This window comes from Alosa alosa, chromosome 19 (genome assembly GCF_017589495.1).
Source record: "Alosa alosa isolate M-15738 ecotype Scorff River chromosome 19, AALO_Geno_1.1, whole genome shotgun sequence".
NCBI classification, from domain to species: Eukaryota; Metazoa; Chordata; class Actinopteri; order Clupeiformes; family Clupeidae; genus Alosa; species Alosa alosa.
In genome coordinates, this window is record NC_063207.1 from 16,336,273 (window position 1) to 16,362,772 (window position 26,500).

General features: G+C 41.2%; 1 protein-coding gene across 3 annotated transcripts in view; it reads left to right on the plus strand.

Annotated features, from left to right (window-relative positions):
• prkd1 (protein kinase D1) overlaps positions 1-26,500 on the plus strand; it is a 55,172-nt gene that overhangs the window by 21,396 nt on the left and 7,276 nt on the right. For 2 of the 3 annotated variants that reach the window (XM_048228101.1, XM_048228103.1), the window contains exons 2-11: positions 6,837-6,975; positions 13,038-13,169; positions 13,458-13,618; positions 15,174-15,197; positions 17,106-17,310; positions 18,478-18,555; positions 19,398-19,593; positions 19,824-19,947; positions 21,675-21,752; positions 22,012-22,300. In XM_048228101.1, the coding sequence (XP_048084058.1) occupies positions 6,837-6,975; positions 13,038-13,169; positions 13,458-13,618; positions 15,174-15,197; positions 17,106-17,310; positions 18,478-18,555; positions 19,398-19,593; positions 19,824-19,947; positions 21,675-21,752; positions 22,012-22,300 (1,426 nt within the window). The remainder of the gene's footprint in view (positions 1-6,836; positions 6,976-13,037; positions 13,170-13,457; positions 13,619-15,173; positions 15,198-17,105; positions 17,311-18,477; positions 18,556-19,397; positions 19,594-19,823; positions 19,948-21,674; positions 21,753-22,011; positions 22,301-26,500) is intronic. The other variant, XM_048228102.1, reaches the window with a different exon arrangement.

Sequence of the window (26,500 nt, forward strand, 5' to 3'; positions counted from 1 at the left end):
TAAGTCATCATAATGTTACAGTAAGCTGTACACAGTCATGTTGAGTGCATGCACTTACACCCACTGCACCCAATCTGTGAATTAGTGAAACATACTCAGCACACAGTGAAGTGAAGCACACACTAATCCCGACACAGTGAGCTGCCTGCTACAGCGGCACTTGGGGAGCCGTGAGGGGTTAGGTGCCTTGCTCAAGGGCACTTCAGCCGTTTCTACTGGTCATGTTTCGAACCGGCAACCCTCCGGTTTCAAGTCCAAAGCCCTAACCAGTAGGCCACGGCTGCTCCAACCTGGCTTGTTGTCTAGTACACAAAGTACACTTTTTTTAAGAGTAAATGCACAATCCGATTATTCCTGATGTAACATGTAACATGACCACATGATGTCTGCATTCAGTGATCATGTGCTGTATGCTGCTTCACTTAAATAATTGCCTTCTAGATTAAGGGGGATTGTGGACTGTTCCAACTGCATAGCAAACTCATTAATATGTGAAGATGTTGAGTTGGATTCAGATTCTGCTGTATTGTGTGAAGAACTGTCACTAAGTTTGCTGCCAATTCTCACTATGCAGTATTTTTAGATTGCATTAGCCTACTGTAATTGTATTGTACGACACAGTATTATATGACTCTTTAACAGTTTGTACTATGAGCATGCATGCCAAACAATAAACAAGTGCTTGTTTTTTACAGTGAAATCAGGCAATATGACACCCTTTCTGTTTGTTTCACATGTTTATTTATTATGGTGGTGGTTGGGGAGTAAACACTAATTCTGCGTCTCTTCTGAGGAAACATTGTGAAACTCTGAAACATTGTGAAACCTGAAATGAAGCCAGGCCGACAACAACTTGATATGTTGTTTTTACTGAAGTAATCTAAAATTAAATCCCCTCCTCTGCTCATGTTTATATGGAAATCAGTTTGTTTGCTTTCATGCTTGAGGTTCATAAGTGCATGGTCATGAAGTTTGGTTTGAGAGGTGGTGTTTCAGTTGAAGCAATCCAGAAGCTTAGTGTGATTTTAACACATGCAGACGTGTAATTTTTAAGCGTTCATTTTAAATACTGTAGGTATAACACTGTGTGCTTTGAAGTGCTTATTATGTTTTTGTTTTGATCATTCTAAGGCCAAATGAATTTTGCTAGTCTCTTTTATGTAATCGTGCCTTTAGCCCAATATACATTGCTGATTGCATCTTTAGGCACGCTGATACCACTGCTTTGTGATCTTAATTAACCTATATCAAGTATTTAGCTATCTTGATCAAGTGAGCCTTTGTTCGTTCTGTTTGCATGTGGGTTCACAGTTTAAAAGGCTTCCAAGTCTCTAGGCTTTGTTCATTTCCATTCATTAATTAATGCTGTGAAGATCTGAAATGGAGCCCTGTGTGTGGGAAGAATGGTTCTGTGTGTTATGTGCTGCTGATTGTGCGTGATGGAAGTAGGCACATTGCCAGCATTCGATAAACTTACTTTAGAGACTCAATTCACAACAGTCCTGGGCCCAGTTCCCCGAAAGCATCTTAAGCCTAAGAGCGTCGTAAAGTCCCTCTTACGAACGTCTTAAGATTTGCCGACTCTTTCCCGAAACCATCGTAGCTTAAGAGCGTCGTGAAAACACTCGTAGATCTACGAGTGCTCCAGAGTACTCATTACCGGCTAAGAGCGTCTTAACAGTACTTCTCACTGAGGTCACCAACAGGACATACAGAGGAATTACAACTTAGAATACATAATCCAACGTTCCCATTCTTTATTGTGTTTACCTGTGATGAATTATATTTTAGCGTGCAAAACAGCATAGCCTACATTTAATGGTCATAATAATGTCATGAAAAGCGGACAAAAATGCAATCAAGTTATGAAACGAGACGTTGCCAGAATAGTTTGCCATTATCTTTGCTAAGTGAGGGCTATATTTTATTAGGCCTATAAGGGTACAAGCAGAGAAAGGAACATGTGGTTTAGTCTGTAGGCCTACTGCATCAAAATCTAAGCCTACACAATTCCTCACTTTACTCGACTTCTTTCTTATCTTCAAATGTGTTCTTAAGTGACACAGCGAAAAAGTAGCCTATTGCATGGTGCATTGCATCTAATCTTAAATAATTACAATTATTTATGTCTGTGTGTGGTATATAACCTACTTGGGATGCTTACATGCAGATGTCAAAGTGTTTCTATTTTCGTATTGATGTGAATTAATGTGTAGATCTGAAGCTTAAAGGTGCCATGTGTAATATCCGCCAAAAAACCAATTCATATTCCACATTCCATAAAAGATGGAGGCAGTATACCTCCAGAAAGTGAGTTGGTCTACCCTAGAGTAACAACCGAGAAACGTGTATTGCAGTTTGGCTGGCGGTTATGTTGCCCGCATACCGCCTCCCATGGCCGAAGCTGGTATTATGACACCTGTCGGGCTGTGGCTAGTAATTTAGCATGCTAATTCTGGTTGATATCTCTGCAGCACTATACCTTGCCATTTTTTTAATGACATCATCACCCTTATTTCTTCTCATTCTTTTGATGCTTGTAGCTCATTTTTTGGATATTTTTACCTCAATTCTTACACATGGCACCTTTAAACGGTAGGCCTATAGCTGTGACGTGCAGTCACCTGACATCACCATCAAATCAGAGGATATTTCAGAACTATTAACGTGGACAGCTCCCCTTAAGAGCGTCTTAAGAGCAGTGTATGCGCGTTCACGCTACGAGCATGTTCGGGAAACAGTCGGAAAACCCAAACGAACGATCGTAAGATGAATCGTAGAAAACCCTCTTAAGAGCGTGTCTCCGTCGTTATCGGGAAACGTTCGCGGTTTCACTTAAGAACACGTCTGAAGATTTTGATGCAGTACAGACTAAACCACATGTTCCTTTCTTTGCTTTTACCTCATAGGCATAATAAATTATAGCCTTCACTTTAGCAAAGATAATGGCAAACTATTCTGGCAATGTCTCGTTTCATAACTGGATTGCATTTTTGTCCGCTTTTTATCACATTAGTATGACCATTAAATGTAGGTTATAGGCCTACTATTTTGCACACTAAAATCTGATTCATCAGGTAAACACAATAAAGAATGGGAACGTAAATTGGATTATGTATTCTAAGTTGTAATTCCTCTGTAGGCCTATGTCCTGTTGGTGACCTCAGTGAGAAGTACTGTTACGCTCTTAGCCGGTAACGAGAACTCTGGAGCACTCGTGGATCTACGAGTGTTTTCACGACGCTCTTAAGCTACGATGGTTTTGGGAAACAGTTAGCGTTAGTAAGAGGGACTTTACGACGCTCTTAGGCTTAAGATACTTTCGGGAAACTGGGCCCTTAAGATGCTTTCGGGAAACTGGGCCCTGGGCCATCTTCAGGGGAAAGTCCGTAGGAGTCGTTTTTTTTTTTTTTAAACATAGTCCAGTATTTCTTTCGAAATTGAAATGAAGTTGTATGGACTGGACTATGTTTTTTTTTTTTTTTTTAAACGGCGACGAAATTGTGAATTTCCAGAGCGTGTTACTCCACACTCAGCAATCGACTCCTACGGACTTTCCCCTGAAGATGGCAGCAAAGATGGCAACATTTCCGGAAAGGTACTGGCTTGATGAAATTCATTCTGGACTCTCTATCCGACCAAATAAAGACCTCGGGATACTTCAGTTTGGCTTTAGGGACCCTCTACTCACTACCACGTAAGTGTAATGTTGTTTGGAACTGTAGAAGAGGTATAAAAATAGCGTTTTGTAGCGAAATGACATGCCCACGTCACTTCCAGGCTAACGAGTTTTGATTAAAAAGGTAACATCGAACTTTCTCAAAACACATCCGAATGACATGATTTGGATGTCAACTCAACGTATGTACTCCCAATCATCCGTAAATTGATCTAAAGTGCATTTTACTCCGGATAATTCCTTTAAGTGACACCACGGAAAATTATTTAAGTTCAAGTTCGGTTTATTGTCATATAGTAAGCCTACAATACAATGAAATGCATTTTGCTCCATCACTCACATGCAGTATAACAGACAAGGAGACATACAACAGACAAAAAAAAAGACATAAAGTGCTGGATTTAATGCTCCGGTAAAGACTCCCGGATGGTAGGGGAGAGAACAGAGCATGAGCGGGATGATTGGGGTCTTTAATAATGCAATCAGCTTTTCTCTTGCAGCGGGAAGTGTAAATGTCGTGGAGATCAGGTAGGTCAGCGTCAATAATCCTGGCTGCTGACTTGACAACTCTTTGCAATTGTTTGCGGTCATGGGAGGTTGTGTTCCCGTACCACACTGTGATACAAAAAGAAAGAACGCTCTCAATGGTGCATTGGTAGAAATTCTCAAGTGCTCTGGTACTTAGGCCAAACACATCAATATTGCATGGTGCAACAATCTAATCTTAAATAATTACAATTATTTATGTCTGTGTGTGGTAGGCTACAGTATATAACCTAGCCTACTTGGGATGCTTACATAGCCTACAGACGTCAAAGTGTTTCTATTTTCTTATTGATGTGAATTAATGTGTATATCCGAAGTTTGAATGGTAGGCCTATAGCTGTGACGTGCATTCACCTGACATCACCATTAAATTAGAGGATATTTCAGAACTAGGGCCCAAAGACAGACATTGCAGTGTAGCCAAAACTCCATAACACCTTGGGCTGGCTGCCCAGTTGAATAGCTAAACATTTTCAATTCCAATTCTTCATTCAGTTAAACGGAAATATTTAACCAGTTAAGCATTTTGCATTCATTTTTTTATAATCCAAGTTGTTAGTGGGTGATCAGTCTATACAGTATGTGATGTGCATGGGGTGCATTTCCCAAAACCATAGTTGCTAACTAGTTGAAACTTTGTTGGTTGCAATGCAGTTTAAGTTGCTACTATACCGCTGCGTCGACGTTACTTCCTAACTCCTGGTGTACTTACAAACTTTTCAATGCCTTGTTTTATGAGTAAAGAACATAGTTGTACTACTGTAGAAGTTTCGTACCATTCAGGGCATTATTAGTGGGGTAATTTACGAGATAAAAGTTGGTACCATTACGACTGCAGAAACTCATTAGTTTCTGACAGCGCTACTCGACCAGTGTTCGACCAAGGGAAAACCGGTTCTGGGAGGGTGTTTGGCTCGGGGTCATGGTGCAAAGGACCCTTGGGTGAAATTACTCCGAACCATCGCTTTAAGTATCACTTTTAGAAATGCCAAAGGTAAGTTGCCCAAGCCAGCCCTTATAAAATTGGCTTCGGCTGAAAAGTTGTTTTTGCCAGTGAATTGGTGAGTTAGCTCCCTGACTGCTTTCTAGCACTTCCGTGTTTAGTTTAGACCTACAGATATAGGGTGGGGACTAAAATATGAGCATATATCTCTGTCTCTGTAGCAGAGACCAATTGTAAATAGGATTGATAGTCAAATATAATAACACATGTTATTATACTCTACTATTCTACTATCTACTATTACTGGAGATGGTTTTAGAAATCAATGTCAACTGTACTATGTGGAAATGGCCATCTCTCTCTGATAAGAGGGAAAGACACTGCTTGATTATAAGACATTACTGGGCAAGTTATCTTTTTACCTTACTTCTCTTTTAAAAATGAAATCCACTTGTCATAATACACAATCACAGATATATATATTGTTGTTGTTAAGTGTTCTGGCTTCAACTGATATATAGATGTTGTTCTATGATTGTGAACTCAGGGCATTGCTATAAAAAAGCTTAATGCTCAGTCAATGTTCACTGAATAAATAATGGTTGGTGATGAATCTCTTAATTAATGTTTATTTAATTACCTTTGTCACAATAAGCCTTTACATAGTGTGGAATGTGTAGACCTTCCTACAATATTCATCAGTATTGCAGGTTTTAGAATGTCCACTCTCTGGTAACCATCCTCTCGTGTAGTCCATGGTAACGTGTTGTGGTCATATGTCACATTTGTCACATTTATATGAAGGGGCACAGGCAGGTGATGACAGGTGATGAACTTTTGGGACTGACCATTTCATTGATGGTTTGCTACTCCATTCTCTGTCTGTCTGTCTGTCTGTCTCTTTAGACTGGGGGGCCCTAATTGAAATGCTGGGCAAAGTGCAAAGTCAGTCTATGAGCAAAGTTCTCATGGATGAACTAACAGCATCATGTGGCGTGAGAGCTTTCAGCTGGCCCACTGATATTGGTGCTTAGGATATTTCTGATTAAATTTGTAAATAGATTGCAAGCTTTAGTTAAACTTTAGATTTTGCACTTAGCATTTAAATTAGGACCCTGTGTGTTTTATAACAAATGGTTTCAAAACATTCCTTCATACTCTTTATTTCCAAGAATTAATAGTGTTGGTTCATGACATTCATACTACACACAGGAGCCCTTAAATATAGTCATTAATTTTGCCAAATATCTTCTCCAGCAGTTGTTGTTTTTGTGGAAGGTTGGCACTGTCGCATTATGCGTCATCATGATCCAGCTTTAAATGAAACTAAGAACTTAGACACCTGTTTCTATTATTTTTTCTTCTCTTTAATGAACTTACAGAAATTGTGTACTGATTATATCAGCAGCATACATACATGTGTTGTTTTAATGTTACTTTATCAGATTAAACACCAATATTAAAAGATGCTTCCACTCCAGTTTATCAGTAATGATATACTAACTACATAGGAATGGTGTATATAGAAATAGGCCAAAGCCAATGATTGGTTTACTATGGTATGAATATTCCAACAACTGTCTGTGTTTTTGACTGTATAGCCAGTGCTCTGTGTGGAACATACTGTACTCTAAATGTAAATGAAATCTCTGTTCTCTCCTGTATCAGTTCCCTGAGTGTGGGTTCTACGGAATGTACGACAAGATCCTGCTGTTCCGTCATGAGCCCAACTCGGAGAACATCCTGCAGCTGGTGCGCTGTGCCTCAGACATCCAGGAGGGGGATCTGGTGGAGGTGGTGCTGTCAGGTGAGGACGGAGCCCTCTGCCTCCTCCACACGCTCCACACACTCCAAAGACCGGTATTCTTAATCAGCTCAGTAATTACAGCTATATAGGAAACATTTTTGAATTCCTTGTGCTATTGGTTGGGAACCTCCTACAGCAGATGACAACCTAATCTAATCAATAATACAACACGATGGAGCATCACAATATGCTACAGAGGTGACAGCTTTCAGTTAGGCTTAGGGATGATATCTGACTTAGGCCTGTCACCATATCAACATTTCAGAATACAATTATCGTGACAAAATATATCACGATAACAACAGATTCTGACTATTACTGTGCTGTCATCACAAATCCTTTCCAGCCCACATCTCTTACTCTACTCCCTTAACTGTTGCGGACTCTACAGTAGGTAGAATTTGATTTTATGTGTGGGATCCAAAGTAACAGTGTTGTTTTAAGCCACAAAAAAAAACAACAGTGTGTGACACCCAGAGCTCTTAGAGATGTTCAGCTTGTGCAGCACACGCTAGAGAAGTACAACAACGAGCATGACTGCCAACGACTGTGAGAGACCAAAAAAAAAAAAAACACAACTCTACACAGAGAACTCCTTCCACAATCAGCATTGTCACCTCCAGTCACGGAGAAACAAAAGACTGATTAGATCGGAAGCCGGAGCACGTTGCTCGAGACGAACCAAACCCACGAAAAGAGCCAGCAGCACCTTTTTTCCGCAGGCGAAGTCGGAGTCGCTGAATTGTTTAATCAAGTCGTTGAATTGTTGTGCGACACCTCACCTCTGCCGTGTGTTTTTGTTTCAGATTGTACCATGTGGTGAAAATTTGACACGGGTCTAGCGCTGAAAGGGGATTGGAAGAGGGGAGGGGGGAGGGGGTTGTTGGTAGCCATGGGGGAGGGAGGGTATGTCTGCAAGAGGTGCAGGAGAAAGTGACGGTGCTTTTGTGTTTGACACCGCTAACATGTTTTTACAAATGCTTGGCAGGCTCTCTCTCCTTCTCTCTCTCTTTCAGAGTCTTAGTGCAGTATGGTGGTGGCATGGTGCGGTGCAGTGCGGTAGGCAATTGAGTGGAGCCAGCACTGTGGAGGGCCTAGACTGACACCCCCCTCCCATCATCCACCCCTACACACACACACACACACACACACCACCACCACCCTGCTTACCCTCTCGTTGCGCTACCTGCGGCGCTGGGCCCCAGGTGTGAACGCGCCCAGATGCACACACACGTTCTCCTGCACTCCACTCCTTCACGCCATGCTGCGTGTACCGCGTGCCGCCATGACACTTTTTTAACGGCTCACTGTGCCGAGCGAGCAAGAGTTTGTGTGTGTGTGTGTGTGTGTGTGTGTGTCTGTATGTGTGTGTGTGTGTGTGTGTGTGTGTGTGTGTGTGTGTGTGTGTGTGTGTGTGTGTGTGTGGCATCAAGTAACACACGGAGACCTCCCAACTGCCAGAGAGGAGATGGAGGATGGTGGAGGTGGCGGTGCTAGTAGTGGGGGGAGGTCAGTGGGTGTTAATTGTAGCTCTCAACTCTCACCAGAGTTCACCCACCTACAATCACTTCTTTTATTTCTTTTCCAAGCATTTGAATCATATTAGATCTGATGAGCTATTATGCGTAGAACAGGAGACGGCTTGTGGTTCCACACGGTAGTTCGACACAAGACTAAATCTTTACTTTTAGATAATTATACTTATTCAGAGTTAATAACTTACCTTGTACTTTTGAGTCATTTGCACACACATCACCAGGAGTTACAACAAAGTGTGCACTGTTGTTCAAATTAGCACTGTGAGAATGTAAAAACATGTAAAAGCCTAAAAATACACAGAACCTGTGTATGTGCCGGCACCTCTTCATCTCAATGAGATCAGAACCAGAGTTCTTTGACTGGTCTTGTCTGTCACATCTCATGGAGGAACCGTTGGAGTATGGTGTGTGTTTATATGTGTGCGTTTGTGTGTGTGTGTGTTGTGTGTGTGTGTGTGTGTGTGTGTGTGTGTGTGTGTGTGTGTGATGGGTGGGTGGGTGTGTGTGGACTAGGGAAAGATCAGCTCACCGCTGTGTGATGAGCGGAGGCGTCCGTCAACCCCACCGAGCGTGTCAATACCGCCCTCACCGGCCTCTACGGGCCTCTCCTACTGCTTCAGCTGTGCATCAGCCACCATCGCCTGTCAGTCCAGGAGCCTCTGCCATCACCGACACTTCAGCCCTTTACACTGCATTCAACCACGCTATAGGGATGCGCACATATGAACATATGAACAGCAGTCACCTGTACTTATCCTTCACCACTCATCACGGACAGGTGATGTGCACGCTAGCAGCAACAGGTGCTAATGATGTCAAGGGCATGGGCTTCAGTCCCATGGAGCACACCCTGGTGAGATGTATACGTTACCTGCACTGTAACTCCCTTTGGGTAAACGCATATAAATGTATAAATGTAAAGGTATAGTCATTAAGCAGGTCTACCTGCTAATGGGGGTATAGCTGTCACCCTCACCTTTTCACGCCTTCGTGCAGCTTCGTGCAGCTTTCACCATCATTCTCACTGTTAATGTAGACATCGTTGTTCACTGCTATCAGCGCTATAGGTCCTGAGATATTCACCATTATGATCAAAACTCTTTAACACCTTCGCTACTACCCACCATTATCACTTACAGTGCTAATGCAAAAGCTGCTAGCCACTGGCACAGCCATTATGCTACCTCTGCTACAGATGATCTACTGTAACTCGTCTCCGGTCTCCTGTCTGCCATCATTAGTCTCACCGGAGACATCAAGGGAGGAGACAAATCACTGAGGGGAAAAATTAATGGGCGAGTTGCCACACTGAAGATGGCAAATCCGTTAATGAAGTTCTGCCTTTTCGAAGAGCCAGACATATTTGGTAGTCTAAATCAGACATTTCTCCTTACCTGAACATTCTGTTTATTTCCACCATTACTAGAGCTTGATTTTAGCGACTGTTGAAACATTTATGCTATTCAGCTTAACTTTACTGTAAACAGTTTTCTTATTATGCACTTTTAAGATCTGTTATGAGTCTCTCCATTAGATAGAAAGCGAATGTCATGTGCTTGGCTGCCCAAAGGTGTTGCCAAGACACTTGCCTACAAGGACTTTGGTTTGGTTTGGATTGGTTTTACATTTATGCTTCATTAATATACTATTTTCAGCATCTATGTTTCATTTACATATCTGAATTCACATCAGCATCATTATATGACATAATCAACATCATGCTCATTGTGAAAGCAGTTCACTGTCAGATAGGGAAGCCATCATACAACTGATCATTAACTTACAACAGACTATCACATCCTGTCCCTTACTCTTAGTCACATCCCTTTCATCATCACCCTCACTGCTGTGTCAGCATTGGCATCACCTCCTCTGTTACCATACTTCACTGACACATCCTGACTCATCATTATGTCTTAATCACTGCACAGCGCTTTGCCATTTTCACACCATTCACAGAAGATTCACAGACCCCTTCTATCACAGCTTATACTGGTCTAGGGTCAGACAGAGTCAAAGGAAGCCTCTAGTTCACACAACGGAGGCCAAGTCTTACAACCTGATTGTAGACTGGACTTTTTGGTTATACAAGGGAGGTTGCAGCTGACATCCGCATGCCATTCAGAGAATAAAAGGTCAGTTAGATGTAATGAGGTGTTGCATTAGTAATTTACATAGTTTGCTCGCTGTTTACTGTTGCTTGAGGGAGCTAGCTGAGATTGAACGTGCCTTTTGTGGCCTTCTAATGACAGAGGGGTCCTAGTGTCCTCCATGTTGGGTCACCAGTTCTTCAGATATCACAACCCCTCACGTCATGAACAGTTTGTTTTTATGTGATTGTGTGATAGGAACAGAAGGCTGTGGGTAAAGTCACTCTAGAATGAAGTGATTATTTCAAAACACACAAGTGGGCGAAAATTTATAATATTTACATTAAAAGCCAGTGCCTGGAACATTTCTTTCTTTCTTACTGTGCCAATTTCCAGTCCTACTCTTTCTCTCTACACATACACACTCATTTTCTGAAGCATTTAATGACAGTTTACAGGTAGTTAAACTTGCAAACATATCTTGGCCTTTAAACAAAAGGCAAAACAATAATTTGAATAAATTGAGGCAATTTGGCAGGAGAATGTCTAATCAGAATGTATTCTACTTCAACATGCAGGGGCGCTCGTGACCGAAGAGGAGAGTGTGTATGTGTGTGTGACTGCGCTGCTCCCTCTCACGCTGAGCACTCCACACACACTCCCTCCCATTGGCCTGTTTCAACGCCGCCAATCATAACACACATTCGTTTACACAAAGAGTCAGACACTTTGCACTCTCATGTACACACTTGAGCTGCATGCGGCTCAGCTCAGCTATGCTGTTTACCGTTTCATTTTTATTTCATTTTTTTTTTTTTTTTAAAAAAAGCTGTTTCTTTTTTTTGGCACCTTGTTTGGTCTATCACCAAAAATAAATTCATGTTTTTTTTTTTAATTAGATCAAGGGGTTTGGTGTGTTTTGGTTAGGGATTTGGTGTGTTAGGGGTTTGGTGTGTTTTGGTTAGGGATTTGGAATGATCTGTATTTCCTTCCCTCTCCTTTAGCCCGCTAATGACTAATGTTATGAACAGGCAGATAAGTGTTTGTACCCCCAGTGATCATAGGCTTACGAGAGGTTAGTATGCAGATGCTAACTCTAGCCTTAACGCTACAGGAAATCACCAATCACTTCTAACACTTAGTTACAGCTCTCCACCAAGCTCCTTAAGACATCCTGTTACAAGCACAGAGAAAAAGCATTCCAAGTCTCAAGTCACAGAGTGGGAGTGAGAGAGGAAAAGAGAGAGAGAAAGAGAGTGCGTGTGTGTGTGCGTGTGTGTGTGTGTGTGTGTGTGTGTGTATGTGAGAAAGAAAGAGAGAGAGAGAGAGAGAGAGAGAGAGAGAGAGCGCAGACGATTCTTCCCTACCCACTATATGTGTCAGTTTTCATTTTTGACACTTTTGTTTATACTAGCTACAACAAAACAAGCCCTAATTGCAGACTGACAGTAAGCATAGTCTAATCATTACTCCTTGCTTTTTAGGCTCTGTTGGAATAAAAACATTTTGTGTTTGTTTGTGTTCAAACATAAAGCATAAAGTCTTGCTTGCCTGCTTGTTTGTTGTGAAAGTTAGGAGGAGGTCTTGATTTTTCCATCACGTATTAGTGTCTGTGCAATTTTTTTTTTTTTTTTTTCATTTTATTCATCAGAGTTATTGCAAACAATAGCAAGTATCTATTAATTAGTGCCATACTGACAAATATTGAAAGCAAAACAAATAGCATGTTTGCTTTCATTGTTTCTTTGTACTTTTCCGTAAAGTACACTATATCATGTCAAATTGATTTCATGTATAATTGTAAGTACAATTGGAACACAAACTCTAATCTGGAATTGTTGCTGGTTTCTAAAGCATTGATTTATGGTCATGCATATTTATGATGGATTACGTTCCCTGGAAATGCAAGAGCAGGCCTTACAGCATGCTGTCACAGAATATACTGCCAAAACACACCAGTTAGTGAACCAGCCAGCTATGATCAGTTGGTGCTGTTGGTGTTTGCAAGGCAAGTCTGTTGGCTTCTTGCTAGTTAGCTTACAAACTGTCTCTAATGCTTCATTAAAAAAAAGAGACCTGAGAACACTCCGAAAGAACCTCTGGTTCACAGATCACAGACTTCATCATCAGCTTTAAAACCATTTAAAAAACTCATCCCTTATCTCTGTAGCATTTATTTGTCAAGTTATGGGTTCTAGAAAAAGTATAAGTAAGTGAAATGTAGCAGGTAAGCATCACAGACTCAAAACGTTTGGGTACTGATTGGGTTTCAAACTAAAATTCCTATGAAAATAACCTATAAAGACCATACAAAAAGTAGAGTTGGATCAGCAGGAAGTGGAGAACCCTCCGAGGTGACAGCCGGCCCTTCCTGCTCAGGGCAGCGCTGTGTCTCCCCGCTGACCCCTGTCTGTGTCCCCCCCTATTCTTCCAGCCTCGGCCACGGTGGAGGACTTCCAGATCCGGCCGCACGCCCTCTTTGTGCACTCGTACCGCGCTCCGGCCTTCTGCGACCACTGTGGGGAGATGCTGTGGGGACTGGTTCGACAGGGCCTCAAGTGTGAGGGTAAGACCACCACGGGGCTGTTCACCGCAGGACATCAGTCTCTCAATCATCCTCGTTCTTTCTCTCTGGTCTCTGTCACTCTGACTGACACTCTGATCTGTTTTTTTTTTCTCTTTTTCTCTCTCCTTGGGGGTCAGTTTTCACAGAGTGTATCTTCCTGAAATGTGTAGTCGTGTGACTAGTTGTGCAACATTTATGGGGTTGTATTGATTTTGAGGAAAGATGAAATGAAGAAACCCTGTACTCCAGCCCTCCCTCTCCTCACCCTTTCACTCTCTCCTTGACAAGGCTGTGGGCTGAACTACCACAAGCGCTGTGCCTTCAAGATCCCCAACAACTGCAGTGGCATTCGCAAGCGCCGACTGTCCAACGTCTCGCTCACGGGCCTGACCACCACCCGCTCCGTGTCCACCGAACCATCCCCTGCCACCTCCGACGACGCCTTACTGGTGAGGGCATCCCAGACCACCTAAATCTTATACGTAGTGTTTTTATTCTGATGCTCAGTAGACTAGTTTACAGGTGGGTCTCAAAAAATTTGAATATCATGGGAAAAGTTAACCCCCCCCCCCCCAATTTATTTAAAAAAGTGAATCTCTCGATTCTAGATTCATTACATATATAGTGAAATATTTTAGCCATTTTTTGTTTCAGTGTTGATGATTATGGCTTACAGCTCATGAAAATCAAAAATCTCTTAGTCTTCAGTAAACACAGCCACAATCATGGGAAAGACTTTTGACTTGATAGTTGTCCAGAAGACACTCATTGACACCCTCCAGAAGAAGGGTAAGCCATAGAAGGTCACCTTTACAGAAATTTCAGGTTTCAAATTTGCGGCAAGGTCATATTTTCACATGCAAATTAGGCTTCTGTCAAACAGCAGATTTGCAGCAATGTCATATGCAAAATAGGTTTGTCACCAGAGGTTTACTGGAAGTTTGCCATTAATGCAAAATAACGTGGCAACACATTTACCACTAGTGACAAACTTCTCATTGTTGCCAGAACTTTTCTGGAAGTTTGCCTCTAGCGGCCAACATTGGCAAACTTCTAGCAATATTTTCTAGTGAACTAATTTGTAATCCACAAATCACCCACAAGTTTCCTGCATATCTGCCGCAAACAAATTTTTGTAAGGGCATTGCTGAAAGGGCAGGGTGTTTACAGAGTGCAGTATCAAAGCATATTGACTGGAAGGGAAAAATGTGGTGGGAAAAGGTGTGCAAGCAACCTTGAGAGAATAGTGTAGTAAAGCCGATCATGTATAAATTAACTATTTTAGATTAGCCAGATTAGTCAGATTAGTTAAATTCTTTTCTATTTTCAGATTCTGATTTTTGTTTTTCATGAGCTGTAAGCCACAATCATCAAGGTTAAAAGAAAAAATGGTCTGAAATATTTCACTTAATATCTAATGAATCTAGAAGGAAACTGAAGGTTTAACATGAATGTAGTAGAACAGTTCACTGCTTGAATTGAAAGGTTTTTGTTACATGCCATATTATGATTTTATGACTGGTATCATTAAGCGAAGGCAAACTCTCAGAACTGTTGTAAGTATCTTACGGCACTTCCTGCAGTGCAAAACAACACTGTATTACAACATTATTATACTATTACAATACACCGCGACAGCTTTTTGATACTCTGTACTTATTTTCTCTGCTTTAATTCTCTCTCTTTGCCTTAGTTTAATTTAGGAATATTTTCTGAATGAGATGTCATTCTGAGAATATATAAATCACATTAAATTTACACTATATAGTAGTATATTAGTTATCCAGTGACTCTGCATTCTATAAAACCTGTGGTATTGTGTAAAACACCACAGTAAAATGACAGATTATCAGTATTCATTGGGATTGAAAAAATCAAACAAATTCAAATGGGATAATCTGTGGAATAATCTGATGTGTGTTATAGAAGTCTTTGACTCACTCATTACGCTGTTCTGTTTTTCATTCCCCCATCATCGGACTGCTGTGACGATTCACCATCCAGTCTCCTGTTAGCCCCAGCATAGAGGTATGTACTGTCTTACCTCACACAAACCATTCAGAAGGTCACAGATAATCCTCCCTCTGTGTTTTAAGATGTGTTATAGAACTGTAAGCAAGACAGTCGTAACAGTTGACTTTAAAATATCCATTACAAAAATTAAATGTTTGCGGCATATTTGCAGGAAACTTGTGGGTGATTTGTCGGTAACAAATGAGTTCACTAGAGAATATTGCCAGGTTTTACAATGTTGGCCACTAGAGGCAAACTTCCAGAAAAGTTCTGGCAACAATGAGAAGTTTGTCACTACTGGTAAATGTGTTTGCCAGTGATTTGCCGCCACATTTTGCATTTATGGCAAACTTCCAGTGAACTTCTGGTGACAAACCTAATTTGCATATGACATTGCTGCAAATGTGCTGCAACATTGCCAAAAGTTTACCATAACTGTTTGCGAGAAACCTAATTTGCATGTGAAATTATGACCTTGCCGCAAATTTGTGGCAACTGTTCGCCAGAAACCTGAAATTTCTGTAAGGGATTCCTGTTATGATAAACAGTGAATACATCAAGTAATCTGTACTGGTACATATCTGTACAAGTATGTAATTGTATGTAATAGTGTGTCATTCTATGTAATTTCTTGCTAAGTGGATGAACCTCTTAATAGCTGTCAGACATCAGTGCTAATTTAGTCAACTTTAGTGTAGCAACGACTGGGAGGCTGATTTTAATTTGCTGGAGTAAGCTGTGAATCAACTGCTACGTCAACTGCCACTGCAGAGAGAGACATGCTACCACAACGCTCCACTAGGCCACCAGATCAGTCATTCACTGCCGTTTCAGAGGCCCAGTGCCAGGCCAGAGTGGATGGAGATGGGATAGCTGTTGTGTTTTACAGTACCATTGTATACTTTTCTCTATATTTTGGGGCATGAAATATATCCATATACAGTAGAAACCTTAATGCTTCTCTGTGTTGTTTCCTAGCCATTCCATATAGAAACTTCCTATTAAAGGATTCCTTTATTGACCCCTTTTGCAGATCTTAAAAAAAAAAAAAAAAACACAATATATATCTGATAGCTGAAAAGGATTCCAAAAAGTACCTTCAAAGATCTCGTTATTGGAAGGAACGGTCCTGCGTTTTCGACAATTGTGAGACTTTTTTGAAGATATATTTTTCACAAATCTCTACAAAAGCTGTTCTTAAAAGCTGTAGACTCAGGAGGCTCTGTGGAGCAGTTTGAGCAGGCCCGATGTTCTCTAATGAGGCCAATTCAGGCCCCAGCTCCTCTCACGCAGAGAAGATCAATCCCGTGGCTTTCTAGCGAGCGTATCGAACAGTTGATTATGCACACCTGTGAGATGTCAGATACACTCACCGCAGGGGGAGCGAAAATCCACCTCCACGTCAATCACTAACACATTAAAGAGGGCCTCCATTTAAATGTGTTTTCTTCCACTTGCTCTCCATGTTTGACTGCCATGGTAAAGTGTTGGTGGCAAGACCTGCCTAGTTGTGTTCACTGACAAAAATATTTTAGTTTTCTTCTTACAGGGAGGGAAGCTGTCACATTGTCCACAAACAAGGGATTTGTAACCTGTATTGTTCAATTGCATTTCAGTACCATTATTACATTAATATAAAAAGAGTTTTTATATACTCTGCATACTCCAAAGCCTACAACAAGATTGGTCGTAATGTGCTACACAGTTCGTTGTTGTTTTTATATCAGCTTGGCATCAATATTGAGAAATACAGCCCTTGTGACACAATTTGGGGTCAGTCTTCATAAATGTATAGGCTACCCGTCAGAAGTCAAAAAGAGTTTAGGTTTGCGCCATGTTGCTATAACAGTGCCCTGAAGCTAGCTCAGATCTATTAGCATCTTAGCACAGTCTCCATGTCATCCTTTCCCCTCTTCCCATCAGAAGAATGCATCAGACATCTTCCCTGGCAGAGGACGGTCCAACTCACAGTCGTACATCGGCAGGCCCATTGAGCTGGATAAGATCCTGCTGTCCAAAGTGAAAGTCCCGCACACGTTCGTCATCCACTCCTACACCCGACCCACCGTCTGCCAGCACTGCAAAAAACTGCTCAAGGGCCTCTTCCGCCAAGGCCTGCAGTGCAAAGGTGCAGCCAAGCCTCGTGTCTATCCTTTGAATAAGCAATATTCAATTATAAAATGACTATTGATGTGATTGATTTTATGTATTAGCATCACTAGCTCAGATGCGTTATAGTCTTAGGGTTAGTGAAATGGGTTACATGGTTAGTAACTGGACTTCTTTGTTTGTCAATGACAATGTAAAACAAAAATTTCTAAAGGCATGTTTGCATTACCCCATAAATATTGTTACGAACCCACTAAAACCAATCTCTCATGCTGGCAGCTTTTGCAAATGAAAATTGACCTTATATGCTTGCGCTAGAACACTCGCAATGAGTGGGTGGATCTGTTAATTAATTAATTTTGCATATATACAGTATGTAGCTGTAATTGACACATTGGTAGCTCAACATCTTTGGGAATATAAAACACTTCCTCCACACAGGGTTTGCATAAGCTGCACAATAAATAGATTATAAATATTGTACTAACGTTCACAAAGTAAGAAATGCATGAGGACAGAATAAGCTGGATGATGACTATAGATTATAAATGCAATAGTGATGTTCACGAAGTGAAATGCAGTGAGGAGTTCTGAGTGTTTTGTGTTGATGGACAGAGTGACAGGCATGTGCACATGTGCAGAGGTAGACAGGTGTAAAATAAGTTAAGAGGGGGTGTTAGTTTCTTCAGGCTGAATACTGTCAGTCATGATGCACGCATGATGACGGTCTGTTGAGATACATGCATTTGAGAGGATTCATGAAGGAAATGCAAAAGATATTCATGAGAACTGGGTCTGTGTGTGTGTGTGTGTGTGTGTGTGTGTGTGTGTGTGTATGTGTGTGTGTGTGTGTGTGTGTTACTTGGCAGTATGGCAGCTAAATGAGTAGGCTAAGCAGGAGGACATCTGGCTGAGGCAGACAGGAGAGTGAGCAGTCAAAGGTGCTGGAAGCAACAGATCTAATGGAGACGCAATACCTCTCAAGCTGTCTGATCCCACTCACAGCCCATCTCTACATCTCTCTCTTTCACTCTTTCTGTTTTATTCCAGCTCTCTATCTTTTTCTTCTTCATTCCACCTTTCATCTTTTCCATCAACCTCTCTCTCTCTCTCTTCATTCTGTTTTCTCCACATATTCTTTCTTTCTCTCTCTCTCTCTCTCTAAACCTGTCTCTCTCTGTTTCAGATTGCAAATTTAACTGTCATAAACGCTGTGCACCCAAAGTACCAAACAACTGCCTTGGAGAGGTATCCAGAAATGGAGGCAAGTTGGGTTTGTCTGTTGCTTTGAGAACATTCTTTGTATCACCATCGGGTATATTCACTGTGAAGGTGCATAGGGTCCATACAAAGTCTTTATGCCTTTTTTAAAAAAGCTTTTATGCTTTTAATAAAAACTGTTTTCTGGCATAAAAGCATTAATTTTCAATGTACAAAAATCAGAATCCATTAACTGGCATAGGTTACTATGACAACTACTCTAATGGTGTACTCTTCAGATGTGAGTGTATTGTGTTGAAGTATATACGATCCATTTCAGTCACTTACTGTAAATTATATCATTATGCTAAAAGCCAAAAGGGTGAACACATTTCATCTTTTTCCAATTAACCAAATAAATATTTCCCTTTAATTCTAAAAGGACAGACAGGCAAAATTAGAGGATAGTCAAAACCATAGTTGAGGTATAGGTCGAACAACTCAACAATAACACAATAACATGTATGCATGATGTACACACACACACACACACACACACACACACACACACACATACACATACACATACATTTGAATTCTTTATTTGAATCCACCAATCAAATTTCTTTACAGATAGGATTAAAATATTTGGCTTTGATGTCCATGGGTACATAAAACATTGCTTCCACCACACACAGCAAGACAACCTATCACAGCTGATACAGAGCAGAATTTTACTAATTGTTTAGACTTTGCTTTGCTTTTGATACACAAGCTACATTTTTGGCACACCTACTCACACACACACACACACACACACACACACACACACACACACACACACACACACACACACACACACACACACATGCACCACACACATTCAGTGTTGTCCTCTCTGTGCAGACCTGTTGAGCCCGGGGGCGGAGGCTGACATAGTAATGGAGGAGGGTGATGATCTGGACAGCGACAGACACAGCCCTCTCATGGACGATCTGGAGGAGTCGCTTGCCCCCGACTCAGCCGCCTTGCTGGAAGCTGCCCACGGCGACATAGGAGATCTTCAGGACCATGACCCCGATGACCCCAACAGGATCATTAGGTGACCCTGCATAGCCTCACTGGAAGATTCTGCTGTAGTCTTTGGACTCAGCTACAGTCACAACTAATCCACAGTTATGTACAAATAACTGCAGGGATTAGGGGCAGGGATCTAGATTTAGATTTTCCTAGTCACGTTCAAAATAACAACTCATCTTAAAACATTGTTCATACAGTAGATGTATTATGGCTCAGATCTGTGTGCTGAGGGCTTGTTGTTTCTCCCTGCAGTCCCTCCACCAGTAACAACATCCCCCTCATGCGAGTGGTGCAGTCGGTCAAACATACCAAGAGGAAAAGCAGCAACGTGCTCAAGGAGGGCTGGCTTGTGCATTTCACCAGTAAAGACACTCTGGTAGGAATGGCACCCTACACTTGTCAAAGGTGCTCAACTGTTACAACAATAAGAAGGAATTGGGCTCACACAATTTTTCCCTGTTTTGCTGTTTGTGTGTGGAGATTATTATGACCACCGCGCAGCGAAGCATATAGGCTTGGTGTGCATGTAACCCCACATGGATAGCATGGAACCATCGTTTTTCGAGCTGGACTGGACCCCTCGAAAGGAGGGTAGGGCAGACACAGTTTTCTGTGAATATCTCGAGAACCGTAGGGTTTAGGAGGACCATTTTTTTTGTATGTTGATCTCAAGGGGCCATGTCAACCCATTCCATAACCACTCATTTCATGGATAGCGCCACCTAGTTAAATACAAAAAAGTAAAAATAAGGTGTTGTAATCGAAGGTATCTGTGACCTAACATAGTCAAAACTGCACGAAATTGGAAGTGTAGGATCATTATGACACCCTCTGTATGCCAAGTTTTGTGGAATTCCGTTCATGGGGGGCCACACAATAAATTAATTTATGTTACTATACACCAACTGGCCTGTAGGTGGCGGGAGACAGTTTTCTGTGAATATCTCGAGAAACCGTAGGGCCTAGGAGGTCCACCTTTTTATGTATGTTGGTCTTGAGGGGGCATGTCAACCCATCCCATTACCACTTATTTCATGTATAAGCGCCACCTAGTTAAAAAAATTAAAAAGCAAAAATTAGGTGTTTTCATCACAATATCTCTAGCTGACAAGGTCAAAACTGCACAAAATTAAAAAGTGTAGGATCATTATGACACCCTCTGAATGCATGCCAAGTTTTGTGTACTTTCGTTCATGGGGGCCTTACAATAAAATACTTTATGTGTACATTTAGTGACGACACCAACAAGGATTCCCACACACTGAAAGACCGGGGTAAACAAAACTTGGTGGGCGTGTAACCCCACATGGATAGCATGGAACCGTTGTTTTTCGTTTTTGATCTGTAGCCCCCCCTGGACTGGACCCCCGAAAGGAGGGTAGAGGCAGACACAGTTCTCTGTGAATATCTTGAGAACTGTAGGGCCTAGGATGACCATTTTTTTCCTATGTTTGCCTCCAGGGGTCATGTTAACCCATTTCATGTGCACACATGTGCACAAACAGATACACACACACACATACATTCACAGTAATCATACATTATGACACATACTCACACAGTAGACATATGTACGCTTGCATGCACAGGCACATACGCAGGCACACACACAAGCACGCACGCACGCACGCACACACACACACACACACACACACACACACACACACACACACACACACACACATACACACACACATAACATAAACATGTACATGTACACATGCACACAATTCAAGAATTTCTCAGAATTATGAACAGGCAGGATGGAGGTGGGGTTGTATAAAATAAATTTTACATGTGAAATCTATGAACTAATCATGTTTTGGTACTTGTTGTCTAGCAGATACCAGTGAGAATTGAGTGTGGATAATGCAATTTAGTGAGACAGTTAGAATCATATAGGCCTTTCAGCGTGATTTATTTTTGTGGAAAAAATGTGCTGGACTGGGCGGCGGTCATATTTTGTACCGCTCTGTGGTACATCTAGTTTTTTTATTGGAAGACTTAACAGGACTGTTGACATGCAGATGGTCATCCTACATGCACATGATCTTATGTAATACTGTATGTTTTTACATTTTCTTTTGTTCTTTCTCACACCAGCGCAAAAGACACTACTGGAGGCTGGACAGCAAGTGTATCACCTTATTTCAAAATGAAACGGGAAGCAAATACTACAAGGTAAGCAAAATCTTCCTTGCTCTCTGGAAGATGAAACCACAATATATCCATAATATATATACACACTACCAGTTAAAAAAACTCCATTATAGACAGAATACCAGCTGAGATCATTTGCACTGTTTTTTTAATCAGGCTGTTTTCAGATTATATTATGTGCTTACATAATTGCAAAAGGCTCATTCAATCATTTCAATTAACAGTGAATGCTTATAAGCACAGTTCTGTGTTAGACTGGTTCAACTTCTTGTCTTTGCAGGAAATCCCCCTGTCAGAGGTGCTGTCCCTCGAGCCGGCAAAAACCTTCGACCTGCTTCCCGAGGGCGCCAACCTGCACTGCTTCGAGATCACCACGGCGACGCTGGTCTACTTTGTGGGCGAGCAGCTGATGCGGCCGGAGGGTGGCAGGGCGGCCGAGAGCCACGGCAGTATGCTGGTCAGTGGCACTGGTCAGGACGTGGCACGCATGTGGGAGATGGCCATCCAGCACGCGCTCATGCCCGTCATCGCCAAGGGGCTGTCGCATGGCAACCGCCACAGTCACCACAGTAAGTCACGGTCACAGTCGTACCAAAGCCACACTTTTTGCACACCTGCACACCTTGACCTCCTGTTTTTTTTAATGATGCAGTAATTGGTAGCTGTGCAGGTTGGATAATGAGCTGTGGTTAAACTGCTGCACAGCGACATTTTGGAGGTATACTTCTGTAGTGCTGTGGCCAAAAGGTTTTGATAAAAATACGAACCAAATTACGCTTGAAATGAGAACTGCAAACTATGTGACTGCCAACTTAACTAGAATGTTTTCTGGTCATTTAAAGCTGCTGATCCAAGTAGACTATTTCAGTCCAAAATATAACAGAAAATAATTGTTGTACTCCAATACTAGTAATTTGCTATGATTCAGTCATATTAGATTAGATTAGATTAGATTCAACTTTATTGTCATTGTGCAAAGTAGGCCTACAAGTGCAAAGACAACGAAATGCACATGAATGATATTAGAGGTACCGGTACAAAATTTTGCTAATCCTCAAGTATAAAATTCTTTGTTTTCCATAAGTTACGTTATAAATACGAAACTGTGTGCGTTATTTCTAGGGGTGAAACTTTTACGGTGAGATGTGTACTAATGCTATCCCTGGTTTGAAACAAGCCACACACACATCAGGTCACACACAGTGTGCACCCTGGCTGAAGTAAATTGCATTCTGTTTCTTAACCACCTTGATGGACGCAGGACAAAGAGGACTGATGACAGACAGAAAGGTCTGAATCAGAGCTAATACCTGATTCAGACACACACCGTTCTGGGAGAAAAGGGAGTTGGGCTTTAATACCAGGGCTTTTCTGCCATTCAATTTGGCCTATTCAGGGGCAGTGTTAGAGCTTGTCGCAACGAGGCTATATTATGAAATCAAATACATTGAACATATCAAATTGAAATTACCTTGTACCAGGAGGGAACACAATGGCAATGGTAAAGTCAGTGTGTCTGCTAGGTGTGTACTAAGTTTCTTAGTATATTGATTTGGCAAAGAAAAAATAATAAATCAGATATTTCTTCAGGGCAGTCTAGGGGTAAATTATTATTTTTGAAAAAGAAAAATTCTGAGGAATCAAGTCTAAAAGACTTAAATAGTAAAATATTGGAACTGTCCTTTCAAGCAGCAATTTGTGTGTTGTTCTTGCTATTTCACATGGAGCTGTTTGTTATACTGTATCTTAAAACAAGCCTTGAGGTTTTATCAGGCTGGTTATGAAGAGGTGGCATGGATGTCTCTTAACAAGTCCAGATGTTATTTGCTATGCTAGGCTGTAGTGAAGAGTTAAGTGTTGTGGGAGCAGAACGGAGCTCAAATTCACGCTTCTATCTTCAGTGTTCTCTGATCAATTTACTACAGCCCCGCAGGAAGTAAATTAATGGAATTGTATGAAGGGAAGTAAATGAATTCTGAGAGGGAAAAATCATCATAAAGACATAAATAGCAAAAACACACAAGTCACAATTGGATACCCTAAAACATACCCTAAAACATCTTACTTAAAAAACTTTTTTTTTAATTTATATCCAACTTATTTTAGTATAATCAGTTTTTAGGATAATCAGTAATACACTCTCAAGCAGCAATCCATGATTACCTGTTTTATGAAGGTATAAAAATAGCTAGTAGCTTGAATGCTAATCCTCATTTTGTTAGTCACTTCAGATAAACGTGTCTGCTAAATGCATAAATGTAAATGTGAAAATCAAGTCACAGAGATGAAATGCACTAGTCGTTTTTCAACATGGGAGTGAAAATACACAATCCAGATAAGGGGAGATTGCATTTACCTTGGTAAGTCAGGAAATGGGCATACAACCAGGTACTTGCCTGAAAATGGTCATATTTAAAGTGAAAATGGCCATATTAAAAGTTCCAATCAAATGGAGCAAAATATTTCCTAAGGATCAGAGAGATAGGTCTACAGATAAAAGCATCTTGGGGTCAACAATCAAAACATCAGAAGTTACCTCCATGTAACAGATTATTTAGAAGTATCGAAGTATCATCAGTGTCTCTACACATGAACTCGAGCATTGAGAACAATGTTCGTGTACACATAGTTTACTAAAAAGAAAGGTTTTGGACAACTCACTCCTTGACTGGCAAGATGGCGGCGAGCAGAAAAACCAAGTGAGTTGTTGAAAACCTTTCTTTTAGTAAACTCTGTTTGCACCAAAAATGTTCTCAATGCTCGAGTTCGTGTGTAGAGACACTGATGATACTTCGATCCAGGTTTCATGTTGTGTCGAGCCTTCTTAGTGTTAGTGATTAGCGATTTTGACGCGATCTTGTATCAAAATAGAAGTGCCCCTACAATTCCCATTCAAAAACTCAAAAACGACAACACGGACAAGTGGCGCTTCGGATGTAATTATGCTTTTAAATGAAAATTTAACTTGGGTACATTCACAAAAACACCCTAGGATGCATTTTGGCGAAAGTTACACTTTAAGGCGCAGGTAGAGAGGGTGAAAATCTTCAAATTCCTTGGCACTTACATCAGCACCTGGACTCAACACGCACCGAATCACAGAATCTTCAGCAACTTCTACAGGGGTACAGTAGAGAGTGTCCATACCAGTTCCATCACAGTGTGGTATGGTATCTGCACTGCTCAAGTAAGGAGGGCCCCACAATGTGTGATAAGTAGGCCTACAGTACAGCACATCTCAGTGGGCTTCCCATCACTCCATTTATCAGACCAGGGTCATCGGAAGGGCACGCCACACAACATCATCAGGGACAGCATACACCCCCAACAGCCTCTTCACACTTCTGCCATCAGGCAGATGCTACAAAAGTGTGAACTCTAGGACAACAAGGCTGGTCATCAGGCTTGTGAACGCACACTGCAGTTTTCCCCTAATTCTAAAAATCATTAATCACTAGTGAACTCCCATACATTTCTATGTGCAATATTTGCATTTCTTGCAAAAGTTGCATTTGCACTTCTTATAGGCACAACGTTCTTTGTGCAGAAGCAGTCATAAAGTCTTGAATTTCCCCTTGGGGATCAATAAAGTATCTATCTATCTATCTATCTATCTATCTATCTAAATCATAAACAGATATTTTGATTTGCATTTCATTATTTATTTTATTTATGTATTTATTGATTTATTTTCATTTGAGTGTGACAATGTGAATTTCAATGTCAATGAGAATTTCATTATATGGTACAACTGTGCACATGACAATGAAAGACTCTTGACTCATGAGGAATATACTGATTAAAAACCCCATTCTTAAAGGAGAATTCCGGTGTGATATTGCTGCTACTGGAAGAAACTGGAATCCATGCATTTCCACTGAATTATCTTTGGAATCTGATCCCTTATCATACCTGTTCATTCTTACTCGTCGCTCGACTTATCGTGACTAAATTCAAGATGGCTGCAAACGCTAAACTTCGAGAAGATACTGTCTGTATAAATTGTCTTGTAAGTAAACTACCAGTGCTTTTTCAAAGTTCTCAATGTCTCGTTTTAAATGTCAAGGCCCTCGGAAGTCTACCAATGAAGTGTGGAGATACATTGAGCCCCGTAAATGGGTGTAAAACAGTGATTTATTTGCATGGCTAGCCCGATGCCGAAGTATTGAACACCACTATTGAAAAAGCTGTTGGTAGCATCGGCTAACTAGCGCCAGATTTTGGAGTGCAGGGGACAAGCCGAGATGGGCTATGAGACAGACGTTCACACTCGGTATCATGTTTCAATACACTTTAGGTCAATATCACACCGGAATTCTCCTTTAAGTCTAATTATGGTGGAGGGTCTGTGATGTTCTGGGGCTGTTTATAATTTAAAGGGCCTGGGGACGTCCTCCTGGGAATTCCTGCTATCCTGAACTCTGTGAAATACCTATTGGCATTTTAAATCAAAATCTGGATGCCTCTGCCAAGACCCTATAAAATTGGGTCCAGTAGGTTAATGTTCCAAAAAGCAAAATGGTTTACTGAACACAACATTTCTGCCATGGTTATTTCAGTTCCCTGATCTGAACTCTATAGAGAGCCAGTAGGTGATCTGAAGAGGAGAATGCGCAAGAGAGGACCTATAAGAGGACAATGGACCATGAGCGATCAGGAGATATTATATAAAGAGGCGTGAGCGATCAGGAGATATTATCTAAAAAAGAGGAATGTTTTCAGTCCCCTGCTTTGTATTCTCCATCTTTATGAGATGTTATAAGAGCAGA